Source organism: Maylandia zebra, linkage group LG1 (assembly GCF_041146795.1).
Source record: "Maylandia zebra isolate NMK-2024a linkage group LG1, Mzebra_GT3a, whole genome shotgun sequence".
Lineage (NCBI taxonomy): Eukaryota > Metazoa > Chordata > Actinopteri > Cichliformes > Cichlidae > Maylandia > Maylandia zebra.
The window spans coordinates 8301190-8320312 of NC_135167.1; the positions used below are offsets into that span (position 1 = coordinate 8301190).

Sequence of the window (19123 nt, forward strand, 5' to 3'; positions counted from 1 at the left end):
AAATGTATTTATAAGATAGAAAAATGAACAAACCAAATGTATTAGAATTTGTAACGCAAACATGCAAATTATGTTGTTCTGTTCACAGTCTATACGTATGTTTAAATAAGTATGGAAATCATTTGAATGTTGACTCAAGAAACAGCTTAGTGGAATAGAGGAATGGGAGTAAACTATCATCTTAACATCTCCAACAGTGAAGCATGGCATGCTCAATGAAGAAAGAGCTTTATTACACACAGTGTAGGGTAGACCGTAAAATGAAGAGAGAGAGTGAGAGTGGCTTGCAGGAAATACTCTGAAGTAGACTCAAACACAGGGCACAGCAGAGAGAAGCATAGCCTTCGGCATATTAGTTGTCTGCTCAACCACAGTGCTGTGAAAAAGAATTTGCCCTCTTAGTGATTTTTTCCTTTTTTGAAAATTTGTCACAATTACATGTTTCAGATCATTATGCACATTTTAATGTTAGACAAAGATGATTCCAGAAAATATAAAGTGCACTTTTACGAGATGATTTCATTTATTGAGGGGAAAAAAGTTATCCAAACCTACCTACCTCCATGTGAAAAAAAAACTGTGGAGGAATTTTTGCCAACTCGTCTTTGCAGAATTGTTTCAATTCAACCACATTGAAGGGTTTTCAAGCATGAGTGGCCTGTTTAAGTTCATGTCAAAGTGTGTCAGTAGGATTTAAGTGTGGACTGTGATTCAGGCACTCCAAAACCTTAAATTTGTTTTTGAATTCGTTTTTTGAGCCAAACAGTTTTTTGAGCAATAGCTTTTTTCGCACAAGGCCAGGTAAATTTTGATAACTTTAAAGGAAAAAACAAAACAACTTTTTTGTCATTTATAAGTCATTTATAAGTTTTTCTAGACTTCCCATCTTTTATTAACGTGTCTTACAGGATAATATGTCGTTAGCTGTCCTTGAAACAAAGCTTAGTAGATGTTGGGTGTTGCAGCAGTAGAAAGTGTCAAGAAAGCTTTTTGCACCAGAGATCATTAGAATTGATCCGATCCGAATAGTGCAAATTTTCCTTGTGAACTAAGAATCTAAGGTTTCACTTTTGCACTATGATTGTATTATGGGTGTGTTTAATAAAGACATGTAGGATTATTACTGTCTGTGTGTTATTATCTGAAGTTTGTGTACTTATTATATTTTTCAGCCCATTGTGAGCAGTTCATAGAGAAAATAGACAATCTCAATGGTTTCACATGTTCCCATGCCATAGAAAAACAGAATCAACAACAATGAGCTCTCTTTCCTTTCACAGGAGGGCAGTGTGGAGTCGTCAGAGCGTGCTACTATGGTAGAGCAGTACCTACAGGAGTTGGTCCAAAGTGCATCAGACACCAACCTGAAGGGCGAGGCTTTACACAAGCTCTGGCCTTCCATGTTTGCAGAGATGGTGAGAGACTGTGTCTTGGAGATGAGGGACCAAGCGACCTTCCGCCAAGCCAGCCTGGCAAAGCTCTCTGAGACCAAGTGAAAAGGACCAAAGGTTCACTGTTAGGCAACATACATGCACACGTGGACAGAGCTTTCTTGGGCATCTTCGTCCTTTAATTTCAAAATGGATAACACATAATCACTTTATCAGTTTTAATGCATTTGGAAACACAAGGGTGTATTTCCTTAGTCTGTTGGAAGCTTCTGCTTGAAATGTACGTAGACTATTTTATAGGTGTCTGAAGAAATTGTCTGAATGTAGATTTTTCACTAAAAACCCACAGTTTGAGTCTTCAGAGCTTGAAGGTAAATAATACTTGAAGAATGTTAAAGAGACTTAGTGACTCAATGTGCATTGTTGCCCCTAGGGAGCATTGTCTGCACTTTAAAATCCATCTGAATGACCCTTCTACACCATTAATATCATCAGCTGAAAATGACCAGTGTCTCTTTTCTTGAGACTAGAATGATTTTTCTGTCTTAAAGCCTGTCTCATCCATTGCTCTCTCATTTCTTCCTGCGGGGCATAAATGCAAGGGCACAAACAAGGACAAGGTCTTTTCTTTGTTTACCACTGATTTTCTGTATTGTGCTTAGTATTAAACAATTCTGCATTAACACTGAGATTGTCTGCATAGTATGCCTAATTATTTTTCTGATAAATGTTTCTACTGCAGTGAAGGGGCTAGGTCATCCAGTTAGATCATTTCTTAAAATATGCCATTCTCACTTTGAAAGTCAGTCACAAGCCATTGGTATTTCAGAAGGCGGAGGCTCTACATTCATGCTAGGAGGTCCAAAAACTAGGAAGGTAGTGTGAACTAAGACTGGAATGTCCCCGAAGGTGTAGAGGCTTCACCTGTTTCCCACCACCTGCTCTTTAACCCTACAAAAAATGCTTAACCCTTATTTAATCTGACAGTCAGCAGGGAATGGCACCAAGCCAGAGGAGTAACACCACGAGTGTCAAACAGCCCCACACAAGCTGATGGGTCGTGTTGTCATATGTCATCCACCTCACTGGAGATCAGTGCCTTTCTTGGGGCATTTGACTTGAAGAAGGCAAGAACATCCGTGCCCGGTGGCTATTTCCTGGTAAAAAAAAGTAATGTGAGTGACATTCATATTTACTTTTCTCCCACAACAATCTTCTGCCCATGCTACAGAGTATAGTTCAGCATCTGTTCTGATAGAGCAGTTAAATCTAAGAACCAGAACATCGCAGTTGTTGTATAAAAAGAAACACGGTATAATGTGTTGTTTTTGGGGCAACTGTCCCATGATGATTTCATATGAAGGCTCATTGTTCTGCTTTGACAGGAAAGCTCTCAGTGCAAATGCCTGCTATCAGAAAGCGACAACTTGTTTACTTTGAACACGTCTGATGCACAACATTGCTGCCTATCAGCAATGCACTGTTGTTATATTTTGTCAGTTTGTGAGACTACAGGTGTCAACACTGCAAGAAAAGTCTAGTCCCAAAGGACTGACAGAACTTTGTGACTAGTGACAGCAAACAGATGCAGAGCCACAAAATGAGAGCAATGTCTCATCGCTGGAGAGAAGTCCAGACAGTTTAGTATTTCCTGAGCTCCATCCAGTCTAGAAAGCTACACACATGAATATGTGCTCCATATGTCTTGGTGAGAAATAACTGTCAATCAATCTGCGGCACAAATTAAATACATATTTGTTTATCATAGGACGTTACACTGACATTTGTATTAAATGTGCAATGTGTATTAAATGCAATTTTATTATGTCTGAATATTAAAATATATATAGTTCTTTTTTCAATTAGAGTTGCTGAGTTTGCAGCAAGGATTAGTCTGGTTACATGATAGTAATCTATAGCTGTAATACTTAAAGTGGGTGATTAAAGCATAAGGTTTTCAATTTATCTCAGTTAGCACTGGCTACAGTAGATCATCAAAATAGCTTTTATCTACGCCTGAAAACTGAGCACTTGGATCCTTGCTCACAGTAAATCAATGCACTTTTTTTCTGTCACAACAGCAGCACTGTACGTCTCAGCTGCCAATGCACAGTGGCCATCAGCCAAGAAGAGCTTGGATAATGAGAGGCAAACTAGTGTGAGGATTTCTGCAAGGCTGTGAAGACAATCTCATTTTCAGAATGCAAATAATGGACTAACTTTCTTTCCATCTTTGTGTACCTCTGATTTCTCAGACAACTTTAAACCTCCACGCTACAGGCTTGATTGATTCAGCTGTGGTTTAAAGCTTACAGTTGTCTGTTTATGAGTGTAATGGTGTAATTATAATGTAGACACACGTAGAAGGTCACAGTAAACCCAAAAGGGGGAGTAAAATGAGAGTGAATTCATTATTGTACTTATTATAAAATAGTTGACTAAACCCATGCAATATTATCTGTATAATCTCTGTTTGGGTGAATGACAAACTAAAATCCTAAGAGCTGGTTTAGAAGCTGCAGTGTTGATATGCTCAACTCTGATAGATTTTTCTGCAGTCTGGAGAGCCGGCTGCCAATTCGTTCCACCTCACAGAACCAACTATTAGTTTCTGCTGGAATGAACCAAGTGTATTGTTTATTGTGAGCCATGTGCTGCAAAAAATAATGATCTGAAACAGTGGTTTGACTTGTTAGTTAATCAATTGCATTTCAGAATTATGAGTTAGATGTAGATTGCAAAATAAATTTCCCCCGAAGATCAACTTACATTAACCCTTAAAAAAAATGTAAATAAATAAAGGGAGATGGTGCTTTACTATAGCTTGTCATTCTACTGCTCCCTTTAGACACATTCATGAAATTTTTTTGAGTGTTGTCCAGAGACAGTGTACATGTTCACCTTGTGTGAGACAGTAGTGTCCACTGTCTTTAAATCTTGTCTAGACAGACTGTCAGCCAATCATCTGAAACAGTATTGTTTGTCTAAGAAAGGTTTAAAAACTTCAAGGTTAAATGCCTGAGCAGTCTCAGCATCTATGCACTAGTGAGAAAAGTCAGTGGGGGCAAGCTCCCTTTACTTTACTCCCCATACTGCAAAGAGACATGCTGCAGTGCAGTGGTACCTAGTGCCACTAGTGCCACTGGTGATGGATCTCTATGCACAGACTTAGGCTGCACAGACATATTGGTATACTGATTTCACAATATTTGTAGATTATGTTGGCTATACTCTATAATAAAGGCTGCATGTTTATGAAGGATGGCTATAATAAGCTGCTGTGGTATAAACCACTCTGCTATGCATAGCTCTGTTTTTCAAACTAAATAAACAGACTGAAAAGAACAATACACTGAGCTTTTTTACTCTGCAAAAATAAAACAGCAAATGTCTGTGATTCAAGCCTGAAGCCAAATGTTACTCCACATGTGATCTACCTCATATAAAAATGCCTCCAGTTTTCATTTAGCTAAAAAGTCTTTTATCCAGTTTTTGTATATTTGCTTTGGCTGCATCTGAGTACCAATCCCACTTAATGAAGTCTGCTCCTTTGAGACATCCTGGAAAAAATCAAGACAATTCTTGTGAATTATAGTTTAAATTCACTGTTTTGTGGTTTTCTGCATTTTCCCAGTATTGAAACAGTATAGGTGAAGCTGTACATATAGCACTATGAGTTGGTTTATTGGATGACCAAACAATAAATCCATGCAAACAAAACTGTGCAAATTGCATTTCTTTCAGAACAGTTTCTTCAATGACTCTATGTCATTTTGTAGAAGTTAGATAAAAAATGATCATGTTACAGAGGCATGAACTAGATTATCTAATAAGTCCTGGCTGTATTTTATTTGTGGCAAGAAGGGGAAACATTATTTTGATAAAACTGCCCTTTAACTTTGCTGTTTTGTTATTTTATATATTGAGTTTGTTTTTAATTGCTGCTGATTAAAACTATTGCAAGTTTTACAAAGACTCGAGCAATATTTTGAAAGTTGTATTTCAAAATAACCCTCACAAATATGAGTTACTGGCGTCCTTGCGGCGTTGTATGTATGCAGTGTTAGAGAACAAAAGCTAAATGCAGCTAATACACTAGCATTTCAGTTTTTCAGCACTTAGATCCTTTTTGTGACCTCTGACAGAGACATGGGAGTAGCTTTGACTTGATTAAGGAGATCGTTTACCTGCATGTGGCTCCAACATGGGCAGCTCACGGCGAGAGAAGTGTCGAAAAGACTTTGGAGAGGAACATAAACCCCCCACTTCCCTCTCACTTTACACATAAATACATCCAAGCTCACCACCACCTTTCGCGGAATTGGAAAGGAGGCGCACACCTCAATATTTACACGAGACACAAACACACACAGTCAGACAACGTAGTCATAGCGGCAGGGGGCGCAGCAGAGGGCGCATTCTGTGGGTTGTGTCAGTTTCCAGCTTTCTGTCATTCAGTGGCTTTGTGCGTAAAAGTAGAACCACCGGAGTCACCGTGATGATTAGAGTCTGGAGCTTACACTCTGCCTGGATTTGTTTCACAACTCTGGTACGGATTAACTGATTTACATGGCTCAGCAGCAGGTTTCTAGAGGGAAGCCCTGCATTTCTACCTGGATTAATGTTTCGACCATGAGGATTGCGCGTTGATAGGACCTACTACTTAGAGCTTACAGTGAGGCAGCAAATAACTTCACCATACACGCGTCAGTAACTAAAAGTACAGGTAGGTGGAGATGATGCTATAGGCCTTTCTGTCATACTGTTATCATTTCTTGTTATTTTTCTTTAACTATAATAAATGAATCCTCACAGCAAGTAAAGTGAATGTGTATTACGGGAAGTGGCGTCCTGCGTTCTGAGGGAAGAATCGCAGTAATTAATCAAACGTTACTGTCTGCTGGGCGACCTTCAAAAAGCATTATTCTATCCAAAAGTGTGCTCTGAGGTTAAACTCTATGATATTCAGCACAACTAATTATCTACCACCCCCATTCACCTTTCAGTGTTTTCCCGGTGTTTGCTAAGTGGCAGTTCTCAGGTCTTTTTGACCATTTCATTTGTGTCAATAAAATTCATGTAGGAAATGTGCAAAGAAGGCCTAGGTTATAGGGTAAGGGGTGACAGGTGAAAGCTTTTCTCTGACCGCAACTCAAACCTGCTGTCAGCGGTGATGCAGTTTTTAGATTCCAGAAGTTAAGAGGTCATTACAGGGTCAGGTGGGTAAAAGTCTTTTTCAAATGGATTCTAGAGTGAAGTGGTAGGAAAAAAAGGTACCAGTTTTGATAGAATCAACGTTTCCTTTGAATATATGCCAAGCTAAAAAGGTAAACTGAGTCTGTTCTGTAGATGGACCGTGATTAGACAGAATCCAACTCTCTGAAGCTTCTGGACTGTAGCCTCACATCAGAGCTGAAAATGTCACCACCACTCAGGTGCATGCTAATGTCAACTTCTCTTTTTACATTTAAGTGTACAGCTTTAAGAAACCAGGAAGTATGAAAGGAGGCTGTGTCTGGACTGTCAGGTAAATTAATATCGGGTGCATTCAGTTGTGGTTAACCTCAGATTTATGTCTGTGTTCCCATTTTTTGTGAGACTGACTCATTCTCTGATTATCCTTAATAGAAGCTGAATAACAGTATGTCAGTATTTCAGCAATATTTCAATAGTAGTATCAGCAAATCATAATTTATATTGTAAGCCAATAAACCAGTTGGAGTAAAGCTGTAAATATGACCAGTAATTACTTCTCTCTGGTTCCTACAGACTGTCTATGCTGCTATTGTTACTTTGGTCAGATCCCCTGGGCAGCCAGCACACAACAGACCACAGAAAGGTGAGCATGGGAGATGGAGCTACTAGAAAAAATATGTCAGTGTTCTAACATGTGTGATTTTCTTGATGTCCTAATTCTCATGATGGTAGACCTCCATCAAATGTTTCCTGGAATTTTTCTTTTTGGTGTTTTATCTTTTAGTCTAATTGCTTGGTTGGAAAAAGAGACAGGAATGCTCATCTCCAAAGATGGCATGCATGATTGTTTCTCACCAGCACAGCCAAATGCCACCCAAAACAGTGAATAAGAGTATTCCCAGGGGTAACCTGACCACGGTGATAATCTGTACTTGTAGAGACGGAAAGTGAAAACATCTGTCGGCCTTAGCCAAACAAAGAGGGCTGATTTTAGTTGTCAGCAATCCACCTCTTGACCCCCGCAGAGACACAAGTAATGGAAGATGGCTGACCAACAGAACTGTCAGAAAGAAGGGTGTGTGTGTGAATTGCCTCCGTGTGTTTCTACTGGGGGTCCAGCTGTGTGACCTTTGGGTGACCCAGAGATGACAGTGGCTTTGGGTTACAAAAGCCGAAGCTGCAGAAGAGGCGGAGGGGTGGTCCAGGGCTTCCCTGAATAGCTGCACAGGCTGACTGACAGCAGAAGAAGCTCCCTGCCAACTCTCCCTACTGCTTTTGTATTCTCTTTCCATCCACTAAAAGTCAAAGGCAGCTGAGCTTTTACTACAGCCATGTGTTTGCCCAGAGAGGTTGTTGTGAAAGGCGACAAAGCACTCCTTAAAGACAGGATTTCCACGCAACTTTGCGGATAAAGGCAGCTTGGAAAAGGACTCCTGCTGGCAAATTCCTCAAACAGAGAGCAGAGAGTGATCGCTGCTAATATGTCCCTGGCACAGCGACACAGTCAATAGTGAGAAGCACAGGTAGCCAATAGGGGATAGACCACAAACAGACACCCACTAATCAGCCAAATCAGGCCTTTATTCCCATGAACAGAGGTCTATTTCATGAGCACTGGTGGGGGGCAGAGAGGCAGGATAGTTGTGGTGATGTGATGAGGTCCCCAATGTAAGCTTTTATTCAAAGCCATTATCTTTAAAGATTAAAGTCTTGCTGAGGCTTTCCACAAATCTTTGACATTCAGATCTTGCAGCACTTTTCCACTTCTTTGCACTTTGTGATGCCCTTAATTGATGTTTCATTTCCATGCAGGTTCCTCAGAGGGCAGAGCACCACGAGGAAGTTAGGGCAGAGCATGGAGAAATTCAGGGATCTTGGGGTGTCTGGGGTCCCTGGTCAGCTTGCTCCCGGACCTGTGGAAAAGGAGTACAAGAACAGACTAGGCCGTGCCTACCCGTGTACGCTCCATCTCAGTACCCCTCCAGAGGGGCTGGTGTTCAGCCTCATCAACCAGGCCATATAGTTTCAGCTCTTCGGCCTACAGTTCCTCTGCGCCGCAGCACAGTCAGACCCTACAACAGCAGCAGCCGTGGAGAGCTGAGAAAAGAGAAGGAGAACAGGCCTGGTGGGCGCAGGTACACACTTTTAGCAGATATTATTCTGCACAGAGACATGGGATTAATTGTAGGATTGCCAGCACAATAGCAATCTGACCCAACAGACAGGGGCATTGCAAATGAAAAGAAGTTGGGCCCAGCAATTACTGCTTTTAGTCCATATAGCGTGTCATGGTGGAAGATGACTAATGTAGCATCTGGCACAGGTTGAGCTATCCTGACAAAAAGTACAATGTCAAAAATTATTTTCCATATTTCATCTTGCTTGACTGTGACATACTCTGTGACACTGATGGTTAGACACACTATGTAAATATGTTGGAGTGAATGAGGATGTTTTACTTAATTTCAGTCAACTCATAACTGTTTGGCAACGTTATCGGTCAAGACCATTATACGAAATGAACATCATCCTTTCCCCTCTGTGTCTTCTGTATACAACCTCCCCTACCCCCTTTTCCACAACCACACACTAGTTAAAAGGGCAGTCTGCTATGACTTATGACCAGGTTACTGTCAGAATTCATGACCCTGCGACTACTTAAACTACTAAACTTTTTATCTGAAAATTACAAAATGTTTAACATTTGAACAAATATTGCAATTCATATTTCTATATCTATGCATTTTATGCGACTATGTTGATGTGTTATAAGGCACAATGAGCCTTTTTTAAATAAAAGTATTTCAGCTTCTGTGCTTTTTCAGTGAGTCATGTATGGCTGTGCTGCATGCTGAGCAGCGCAGCCTAAAAGTGACTGTTTGGAGCCATCATTGTGGGCACATCTGACTGCCCTGCAGTGGAAACTAGTCTTTTATGGTTGGAATCAAAAGCCCGGCTTGTGCTTGGCAGCTTTGTGACCTCCTTCCTGTTGTGGTTGCCTTTAAACAAATAGCACTGACAGCTGAGTAATGGGGGGTTGTTTGAGTTGGAATCGAAGGAGCCAAATAACAACAAAAGCTCCCAGAATTCTGCCCATGAGATCCTGGTGCATCACAAAAGTTGTAGTTCAGAAGACGGGCCTTGACATTTTCTTCAATAAAAGATGGCATTTCGCTAAACCTAAACCTTTCCAATAAAAAAAGATATTGATTCAAGTTTAAAACATTGTCGGTAGAAATACGGTAGCAGACTGGATTCAGTTCTGTGGTATTCGATAGGGACATGTGTAGCCTAGAGATGAAGTGATAACTACACTTGCACACTAAGTGTTAATATGTTTGTGTTTTCAGGAGGGTAACAAACATTATCCCAGGGAAGTATGGCTATGGAAGGGCGCCCTATGTTACTTCACTGCAGACGGATACAGGCCAGGGCTCTAAGATCCCTCGCCCACACAGACACAGACGCTCTGCTGCAGCTAATTCCCACCACCCCACAGCTAGAGGCCATGGTAGCCACAGGTTAAACAACCCTAATGCTTCCAGCAATCTCCATCTCTACAGCAGACCCGACATTAATGCCAGGACACAGCATCCCAGAAATAACCAAGTCTGGGCTCCCCTTTACCAGCCTAGTTCAGCCAACAAGGCTGAGGTCCAACAGGAGCACCATACAGGCAGCCACATGTCCAATCCTAAGCAGCATCAAGTGAGACCTTACAACCCTCTGCCTTCTTCCTTCTGTGCTGGGGAGCATGCTCGCTACAGGATCTGCAACAGTAATGTATGCAAGTCTGCGTTTTGTTTGTATTCTCAGACTGGTTTGTTAGTAATCTGGATTTCATTATTTTTAATGCTCCTTTTGTTTGTGTGTGCAAAGGAAAAGCTAGCATTCAAATTATAAACCATTAGTTTTAACTTTGAAGCCCTATACTGTTTAGACATGTAGTAGATGTGTCCTCTACTACCATAACAGTTTAATTTGGATAATTAGACCTGGTTCAAATGTGTTTAGAGTTTATTAGTCAAATTGTCAATGACTGAGTTGAAGAATTGAACAAGAACACCTAATATTAATTAGAAACTAGAAAGCCTATGCTATTTATTGCACTGTAGTGGACTCATTAGCTTTGGGTGTGAATAGTTTATACTTTTCCAGAGCCACATGGCCACCGCTCAAACTTGAAACCAATCTTCAAAACCATCTCAGAATCTATTTTTGTAAAGTTTTTGATTGAGATACTGAACTTATGAGTGGATGTTTTATAGCAGAGCTCACCAGAGAGCTGCACTTGTCTGTGTGTTTGAATCAAACATTAAACCTTATTTAAATTACTAGGGAAAAACCCATAATCTTAATCATTAGCTTATGATCAATCTTAATCATAAGCACCTTCACGAGTTTAACACCAGCTTAAATGCATGAGTATGTGGATAATCTTCTAGGTTATTGAATTGATTCTGTGCATTAAAATGAATTGAAACAACCTCTGGTTCTGCACATTATCTCTATGTTGTGTGATGACAGATATTCAAGTAAAGTAAAGCAGACCAGTCTTGTTTAGACAAATGATATAATGTATGGAGACTTAAAGGAGGTTGGGTTTCACTCTGGAGCCTTCATATATGCTTGGAATCTAAGTGCTTTTGTTAAAAAGACAGCGCTACAAGTGGAGGAGTGGAAACAGTTAAAACAGTGAAGGCTCACTGTAGCAATCAGTAAATCAGTGGCTACAGAGCGTGACAGTGAGACGCGGTTGTAGTTACAAAGGGATTTACCTGTCGGACTTGGTGTTTTCATGGAAAATAAATGCATGTTTGTATTTCACTGGTCCTTCCACAGGCCTGTCCCCCATCCAGCAGGCACATCCGGGCTGTCCAGTGTTCATCTTACAACAACCAGCCTTTCATGGGCAGACTGTACGAGTGGGAACCTTTTAATGAGGGTAGGTTACATTTATGAGCAGTGTGAGCATACATAAACTGTATATATGGTTAGGTTCATAATCTGCGGGACAAAGACAAAATTTCTTGTAGTTTTGCCTCTGTACACCACCATAGTTGACAGTCAATCAGACAGTCGATATATGATCAAAATGTAGAGTTTCTGCTTTAATTCAGAGTTGTCACATAACTTTGTATTACCTGTAAGGATTGTATATACAAGCAGTATGACTTTTTTTCTCTTTAAAATGCAAAACATATAAGCAGGAAACTAATATGTTAGGATTGTACATCCTGACATATTAGTTTTTGTTAGAGACGAGAACGAGATGACTGTCTGTAAGGATTGTATATATTGTTTTTAATACTTGGATGAAAATCCTTTTTAGTCAGTGACCACCTGAGGTCTAGAGCCCATGGACATCATGAAATGCTGTGTTTCCCTTCTGGAGATTCTTTGCCAGGCCTTTTCTGCAGCTGCCCTCAGTTGCTACTTTTTTATATTTCATAACTGAAAAGCATACTCTGTTGGATTGAGATCAGGTGACTGATCCCATTTATTTACCTTGAGAAACTCTTGCAGTATCGACTAATTGACTAGTTGTAAAATAATTTTTCTTAACCATGAAAATAATGGTCATTGTGTTCTTTAGTACTGAGTTGGCCAAAGCACTCCTTCTTTTTAACAATATACCAGATTTTTGATCTGGCTAGTCCTACAGTTTTTTGTTCTCTCTCTGAGGCTTATTTTGGTCTTTCAATCTCATGATGGCACCTTCACTTGCACTGGCATCTGTTTGGGCCTCATATTTAAAATTACAGTGGAATCCTATAAAACACTAATTCAAAACTTTGGACAGTTACAGTTAATGCAGAGTTTTTGTTAAACCCCTTGAAATAAAGCTCAAAGCTCATGGCTTCATTGTCATATAACTGATTTGATTTTAAAATCTATTGTAGTGGTATATAGAGCCAGAGCTACAAATAAATTAATTTTCACTTTATTTTAGAATTAAATGCATATTTACCCCAGAATAACAGATAGCATATAACAAGGACACTGTGTCTCTACTGTCTTTAACTGAGCAAAAAGGGCAAAATTTCCTCACATATGTCAATTTTGCAGTCAGTATTGATTTGGGCTACCGTCACTGTAATGGTCTTGCCCTTGCACTCTCCTAATTTGCAGGTAGATAAAAAATATTCTAATCCCAAGTCTGACTTTTTACTATTAAAAATTTTGAGTTAATGATGCCACTTGATGAAAAGCTGAGAGGCCGCTAACAGTTCATCCTGAGGGCAACATGATTAAGTCAAAAGGCTTGAGCCATGAAATCTCTTGACAGAGACAAACGTTTCAGACTTTGAGACTGACAGTACTCAATTAATCCCCCGTAAAAACTAAAGCAGGGGTTTAGCGCTGTCAATATTAGGATTATTTTTTGCTTCTTTTGTGTATGTATGTCACATACACAAATGACTGAATACCTGTAAAGTGTTGTTGAAGAAGTAATAAATGCTGCTCAAAGTCAGTAGCTTCACCTAACCCCCTGAGGTCATACATTTCACAGTTAACTGCATGTTCACACTGTGTTACACCATCCACAACCTAGACATCTGCATTACTCATACTCTCATAACACATACATATAGGGCCTTGGGGGTGGACACGTTATACAGCATCCACAGGATGGTCTGTGTATTCAAACCCACCTCTGGTGCTGGTGCCCTACCCTCAATTTTAAATGCACTGAGGGTTTTCGGGAGGAGCCTGCTGCTCTCTGGCAGGAAGCACCATGCCCTCCTGTGTTTTAAATGCACTTTAGAACAACACCCAGCAACACTACATATGAGCGGGCGGAGGGAGGTTTGGGGTCTCCACTCACCCCTGTTCTGTGAACCGTCAGGGCTGAGGGGCTGGGAGGAGGTGCTGGCCATTTCTTTTCTTCCCCCCCTTTCTCACCATTTCTTCTCCCCTCTATTTTTTTTCTCTCCCTCTCTTTCTTTCATTTTTTTCTCCCTGTCCTATCCGCCAGTCATGTCTGTCCCGTCTGTAACAACCAAAAATCTAATCAAATAAATACATAATTACAATAAAGGTCAATCATATGGACCAATATGGCAAGGCCATGATGATCCAAATGGTAAAGTAAAGCCGCTTGGCATCTTTCTTGGCCTTCAGACAACAATTCTGATGGCTAAAGATCCAAACGGGACAGGCAAAAAAAAAGAAAAAAAAGCAAACCTAAACCTCAGTTTAAAACACAGAGATGACTAAATACCTGTAAAGTGTTGTTGAAGAAGTAATAAATGCCGCTCAAAGTCAGTAGCTTCACCTAACCCTGAGGTCACACATTTCACAGTTAACTGCATGTTCACACTGTGTTACACCTTCAGCTCCCTGACCCATGACGTATTTAAACTGATGTGTAGCTTGATGTAAGGACTACGGTATGCCACCTGTCCGTAGGCTTACTGATGAATGTTCATACGTACGAACTCATTTAACGTACTCACCTGAAGTATCCAGGCAACAGTCAAAACAACTGACTATCTGTCATTTGTCTGAGCTAATGGAAATACCAGCCTCCAGAGATAATATCCTGTCAAACAGATGTGTATTGTGAGATCTTGTCTGTGTGCTGTGGCCTTAACTGATGGATAAGACAGATATAAAGATTAAATAACCTCAGGTACACATACGAGGTTAAGTCTGGGTCATTTGACACCCATCTTGAGCAGTGCTTAAACATACTCTTGTACATCTGTTTAAGAAATGCCTGGCTTTTGGGCTTGTAGCATATCTAATTGGTAAAGCACACGAATAAAGGAAAGCAGAGGTTAGACTTTGCAGCTTTTATTGCATCAAACATAATCCTTTGTCAATATTAAAGATCTTTTTTTGTAGAACATGTTTAACATTTTAAAGAGAGAGAATTTGTCCTTTTAGTTTTAAAACAGCAGCCAAGGCCAGTCCAGTGCTGTTTTAGTTCTTTTCAGAATACAGCCACAGGGTAAAACTGTAACACTTGTTTTTTTCACAGAACTCTAATGTTTTGGTAAATTATGCGCTTAAACATTATATTGTAATGACCATAACAACTCTTATGATTTAAAAAACTTGGTGAATATGACCATAAAAGGCAAAAACAGTAGTTTAATATGCCTGGTCAGGATGGTGCCTGGAAAGTGTCCAAAAGGATATGTGCTTGAAAAGATTAGCAAATTTAAATATATGATCAAAGTACAGTTACTCCCCATGTATCATATATGCATATGCAATTTATTTCAATGTGGATTCAGTCTTTAAATCCAGCTGGATTTCATGTAGTTACAAAATAATAAATTTAATGGTAAAATCTACGTTTATTTCATTCACACAATGAGAGTGTCAAAACTTTTTACACATATTTAAAGATGGATGTCAGCACATTCATCAGTGATGTGTTGATGTTTTTTTTTAATTTACTTTTGTTTGTGTGTATTGTGAAACCAGCATATTTTCATATCTTGAAATATGTCTTTATATCATGATACCTAAATCTGTTTACAGTTCCTATTGAGCAGCAGTGTGAACTCAACTGCCGGGCCATAGGGTTCAGGTTCTACGTGCGACAATCAGAAAGGGTGATCGACGGGACGCCATGTGGACAGAATGAAACTTCTCTCTGTGTGGCAGGAAAGTGTACGGTAGGCCACACACTGACCCTTTTTCTGACATACTGTAGAAAAGAGAAGGATTTTGTATTATTTATTGTAATGCTACATGCTACATGATTACATCTATTTACAAGATCCTGCAGGGCTTTGCTGAGATGGGCAACATTTTGTTCTAACTGTTCTCACTTGTATCAAACATAATATGTCATCATCAAGCTCTGTATGTTTTCATGCTGCATTTCTGCTGCATCCTTCATGACCTTAGAGTGGAGCTTCACTTTCTCTTCATGACCTCTTTTTTGGGTAAAGCAGCAGTGATTCAAATGTACAGATGGAGTGTAAAACATTTATAATATAAGTAAACCTTTACACACTTAGGCGGTAGCACTGGTGTAAAGATGGCTTTGAGCACCAGAGGGCAGCACAGCATAAGAATCATGACTGTACAGTATCTGTGACGCAAAGCAGCAAAAATAAAAAAATTACCCTACTGGAAACAGGACGCTGTTGCTGTGTGGGCTTATAGTTAGGTATGTATTCATTGTGCTGGATTCACTGTGACTGTTGTTTGATCAGGGTTTAACTCCAAGAAATGTGTTTAAAACACGGCTCAATTGCAATTGGTTGTGCTGACCTTACTCTTTTAACCCAGTGTCTTTCCCATGAACTGTAATCCAGCAACAGTCTTTGCGACATTAAGATTTAATCAAGACAGAAAGCCTTCTGATCTCACATTTCACTGCTAACGCACACTATTCATCGGCATTGTTATCCTTCACATGGGTACTGTTGAATCATCAAAAATAAATTGTTTTGCGTGTCTGAATCAAAAAATGATTAATCTGCAAATGCCCATTTATGTTCCAGTTTCTCATGTTCTGGCTTATTATTTAAAAACTGAAACTCATAAGAAGTTTTTTCGGAAAAGGAGATTTTGTTCTGCATCTCTTTCTCCACTGAGATTTTCTCAGCTGGTCCAGGCTTCTGAACAGGACATCCCCCCAGCTACAAGCCAAGATATAATGTGAAAACATCTGGATAATTTAATTTAATCAGAGTCATGATTGGAATTTCATATTATTGTGGGAATTTATAAATGTTTGCAGTTGACGCTGAAGGTTTTCCCTCCCCTCCTGGAGGTTACAGGACCTTGAAGATATATACCTGACATATGGAATATACATAATCTCTGAAACAAGAGATATCATTGCAACTATATTGATAAAAAAGACCACAGTAGAAAGAGGCAGGGCAGGTAGAGGGGAAAAGCAGCAGATCCAATCATAAGTAGCAACAGCAACAGCATGGAGCAGGAAGGAATCGCGGGGAAGTTGGCTGCTTGAACAGACTGTTTGAAGTGTCAGTCATCATTGGTACCTCTTTGGATCAGCTGATAGTCAGCTGGTTTGATGCACTCTGCTTGACCCACATGATACCCTGTAGCTTGTCAAAATGCTGCAATAACTAATTGATAAAAAAAAAAAAAAACTAACCTAAAAACCTTTAATAATAATGGATTGGATTTATATAGCGCTTTTCTAGGCACCCAAAGCGCTTTACAATACCACTATTCATTCACTCTCACATTCATACACTGGTGGAGGCAGCTACAGTTGTAGCCACAGCTGCCCTGGGGCAGACTGACAGAAGTGAGGCTGCCATATCGCGCCATTGGCCCCTCTGGCTAACACCAGTAGGCAAGTAGGGTAAAGTGTCTTGCCCAAGGACACAATGACCAGGACAGAGAGTCCACGGATCGAACCGGCGACCTTCCGGTTACAGATGCGATTCCCAACCCCCTGAGCCACAGTCGCCCTAAGTAGAATACATTAAAAATCAAATCAGTAGCACAATGTTTGTGAAGTCAAATGTATTAGTGGTGTCAAGTATTTCAATAATAAGACTTTTTCTGATGGAGATTGTAATGATCCCCACAGGATTAGTCCTGCTGACATAAATGTGATCCTCTAACTTGATCCTTGTCTTCTAGAGTCACGTATCATAGCTATTGATATTCAGTGGTTTGCTCAGGATATTAAGTCCCACTCAACATAAAATTTTAAAACTTTCTACTCATCTATTTTTTAACGCGAGCAACAGATCAAAATACCAAATTACTCAGTGATTTAGTTTGCTCTGCTGCTGCTCTGCTTTTAAAAGCCCAGTTGGACCCAGGAGCCAACCAACTACTATGCTCTATAGATGAGCAGAGAGTACTGCAAGGTCAGGTCAAGTATGGAAGTAACATTTCCATACCTGACCAGTAACTGGCCTAAAACCCAGATTGGTGATGATAATAATGATATTTTTATTGCCATTCACTCTATATCTATTTTGGATATCCATGCATTGTTTCCTGTTAAAACGCATTATAATGTATACTATTTCTGGCATTTTATTGGAGAGGAAATGTCAATCGTGCTGGTGTGATAGTGGGTAATGTGTTACCTCTGAAATACATAACATTATTGCCACTTTGCTGAGTTTTTTTGGAGATTGAAGCTGCATGATTGAAAGTTACAACAGGAGCGCTTTAGAGTTAAATACCAGATTGTATTTTACGACATGTTTCATACATTCATTGCTGTTTTCAGTTGCTTCTCCATGGTAATCCACATGGAATAGAAAAACACAAACCTTTTTTTTAAATACTTAATTCTGATAATTACATTAGAAATTTTTGAAAGAGACAAGTAAATGTTATAAGACATAAAAAAAACCCAAATGTTTGGCATAAGTCATTTCTATTTCTTTTCCATATGGGAAGGCCAAAAAGACAACAACAATGACAGGCCAAGATGGATATTATTATTATTTTTTAGCTCATATGGGAAATGTTGGCTCTAACAAATTGAGTTTGGTCTGTGTTTGGATGGTTGTTATAGCACCACTTAAAGCTCTGTGTTTCTTTAATTGCAGTTTTCCGTGTTCTCTTTGTCTCATCAAAATCTGCGTACTTTCTTTTGTCTCAAACAGTTTTCGTTGGCTATTTGCTAGACTAGACTAAATTAATATAAAGTAAACTTAATACTTATTACATTTCTGTGAAGAAAAAGACTCTGACACCAAATTAATCAGAAGATATCTCACACAAAGCTACTGCACAAACTGTTAAACTGTCCCCAAGGCACAGAGAAGTGTTACGGATATACTCCTAGAGCTCTGCCAGAGACTCTGATGCTTCTGTATTTGGATGAGAGCCAAATCATACAATAATTTTTCACCAGTTATTCAAACTTAGTCGATCCAGCAGGTCAGAGCCCGTCTGTACATAGCACATACTACTGTTGTACATTTTTCAACACGTCCAAAGCACATTACCAGAGAAAAAAGGTATTTGTCCAACTGTGTGCTATTCTCGAGAAGGAAAAAATTGTTATGTGTAACGTTTGCTGTTTATAGTTAGTGTTTGTGTATCATGTTTCCAAAGTAAATATTTAAAGCATTCATCATTTTAGCAAATGATACCACAGATGAGAGAGGGGTTCAGAGTGTTTCCTGAAGCACTATAAATACTCTCAAGTCCTGCATTAAAAATGGGTTCATTAAGGGGGAGGCATCGGTAAATATCACTAAAAGTCCAAGGTTCATGCATATTACACCAATGATTAGATCAATAAATTATTGTTAATCGTGAGATAAAGTGAAAGCCGAATATTGTTGTTGTATTTAGTTGAGTTGGAGCAAATGTTTCATACAGGACTGTAGGATCATTTTTATGGATCTTTTAGATAATGTATCAATTTTTTTACTTTTTTAAAAATTAAACTAAATATGAAAAGTGACAAATCTAAAACTATGTTTTCCTTTAAACAAGGGCTCAAACAGTTATCCCATTTTTTTCAGATAACTAATAGATTAATTATTTTTAGTTTAACTCATGTAGTTGTTTAATTTATATCCAATCATTACATTTTATGAATTTTTCTTACT

The 19123-nt window shown here is 39.3% G+C and overlaps 2 protein-coding genes across 4 annotated transcripts in view; both read left to right on the forward strand.

Annotated features, from left to right (window-relative positions):
• The window catches only part of lrrc49 (leucine rich repeat containing 49), a 35613-nt gene extending 33531 nt beyond the window's left edge, over nt 1–2082 (forward strand). For all 3 annotated transcript variants that reach the window (XM_023152510.2, XM_004539720.2, XM_076874701.1), the window contains exon 19: nt 1281–2082. In XM_023152510.2, the coding sequence (XP_023008278.2) occupies nt 1281–1496 (216 nt within the window). In that variant the 3' untranslated portion in view covers nt 1497–2082. The remainder of the gene's footprint in view (nt 1–1280) is intronic.
• Nucleotides 2083–5615: 3533 nt separating this feature from the next.
• thsd4 (thrombospondin type 1 domain containing 4) overlaps nt 5616–19123 on the forward strand; it is a 48281-nt gene continuing 34773 nt past the window's right edge. Inside the window, exons 1-7 of the mRNA XM_004539719.2 lie at nt 5616–6117; nt 6864–6918; nt 7161–7230; nt 8400–8722; nt 9938–10370; nt 11430–11532; nt 15084–15220. Coding sequence (XP_004539776.2) covers nt 6890–6918; nt 7161–7230; nt 8400–8722; nt 9938–10370; nt 11430–11532; nt 15084–15220 — 1095 coding nt within the window. The 5' untranslated portion in view covers nt 5616–6117; nt 6864–6889. The remainder of the gene's footprint in view (nt 6118–6863; nt 6919–7160; nt 7231–8399; nt 8723–9937; nt 10371–11429; nt 11533–15083; nt 15221–19123) is intronic.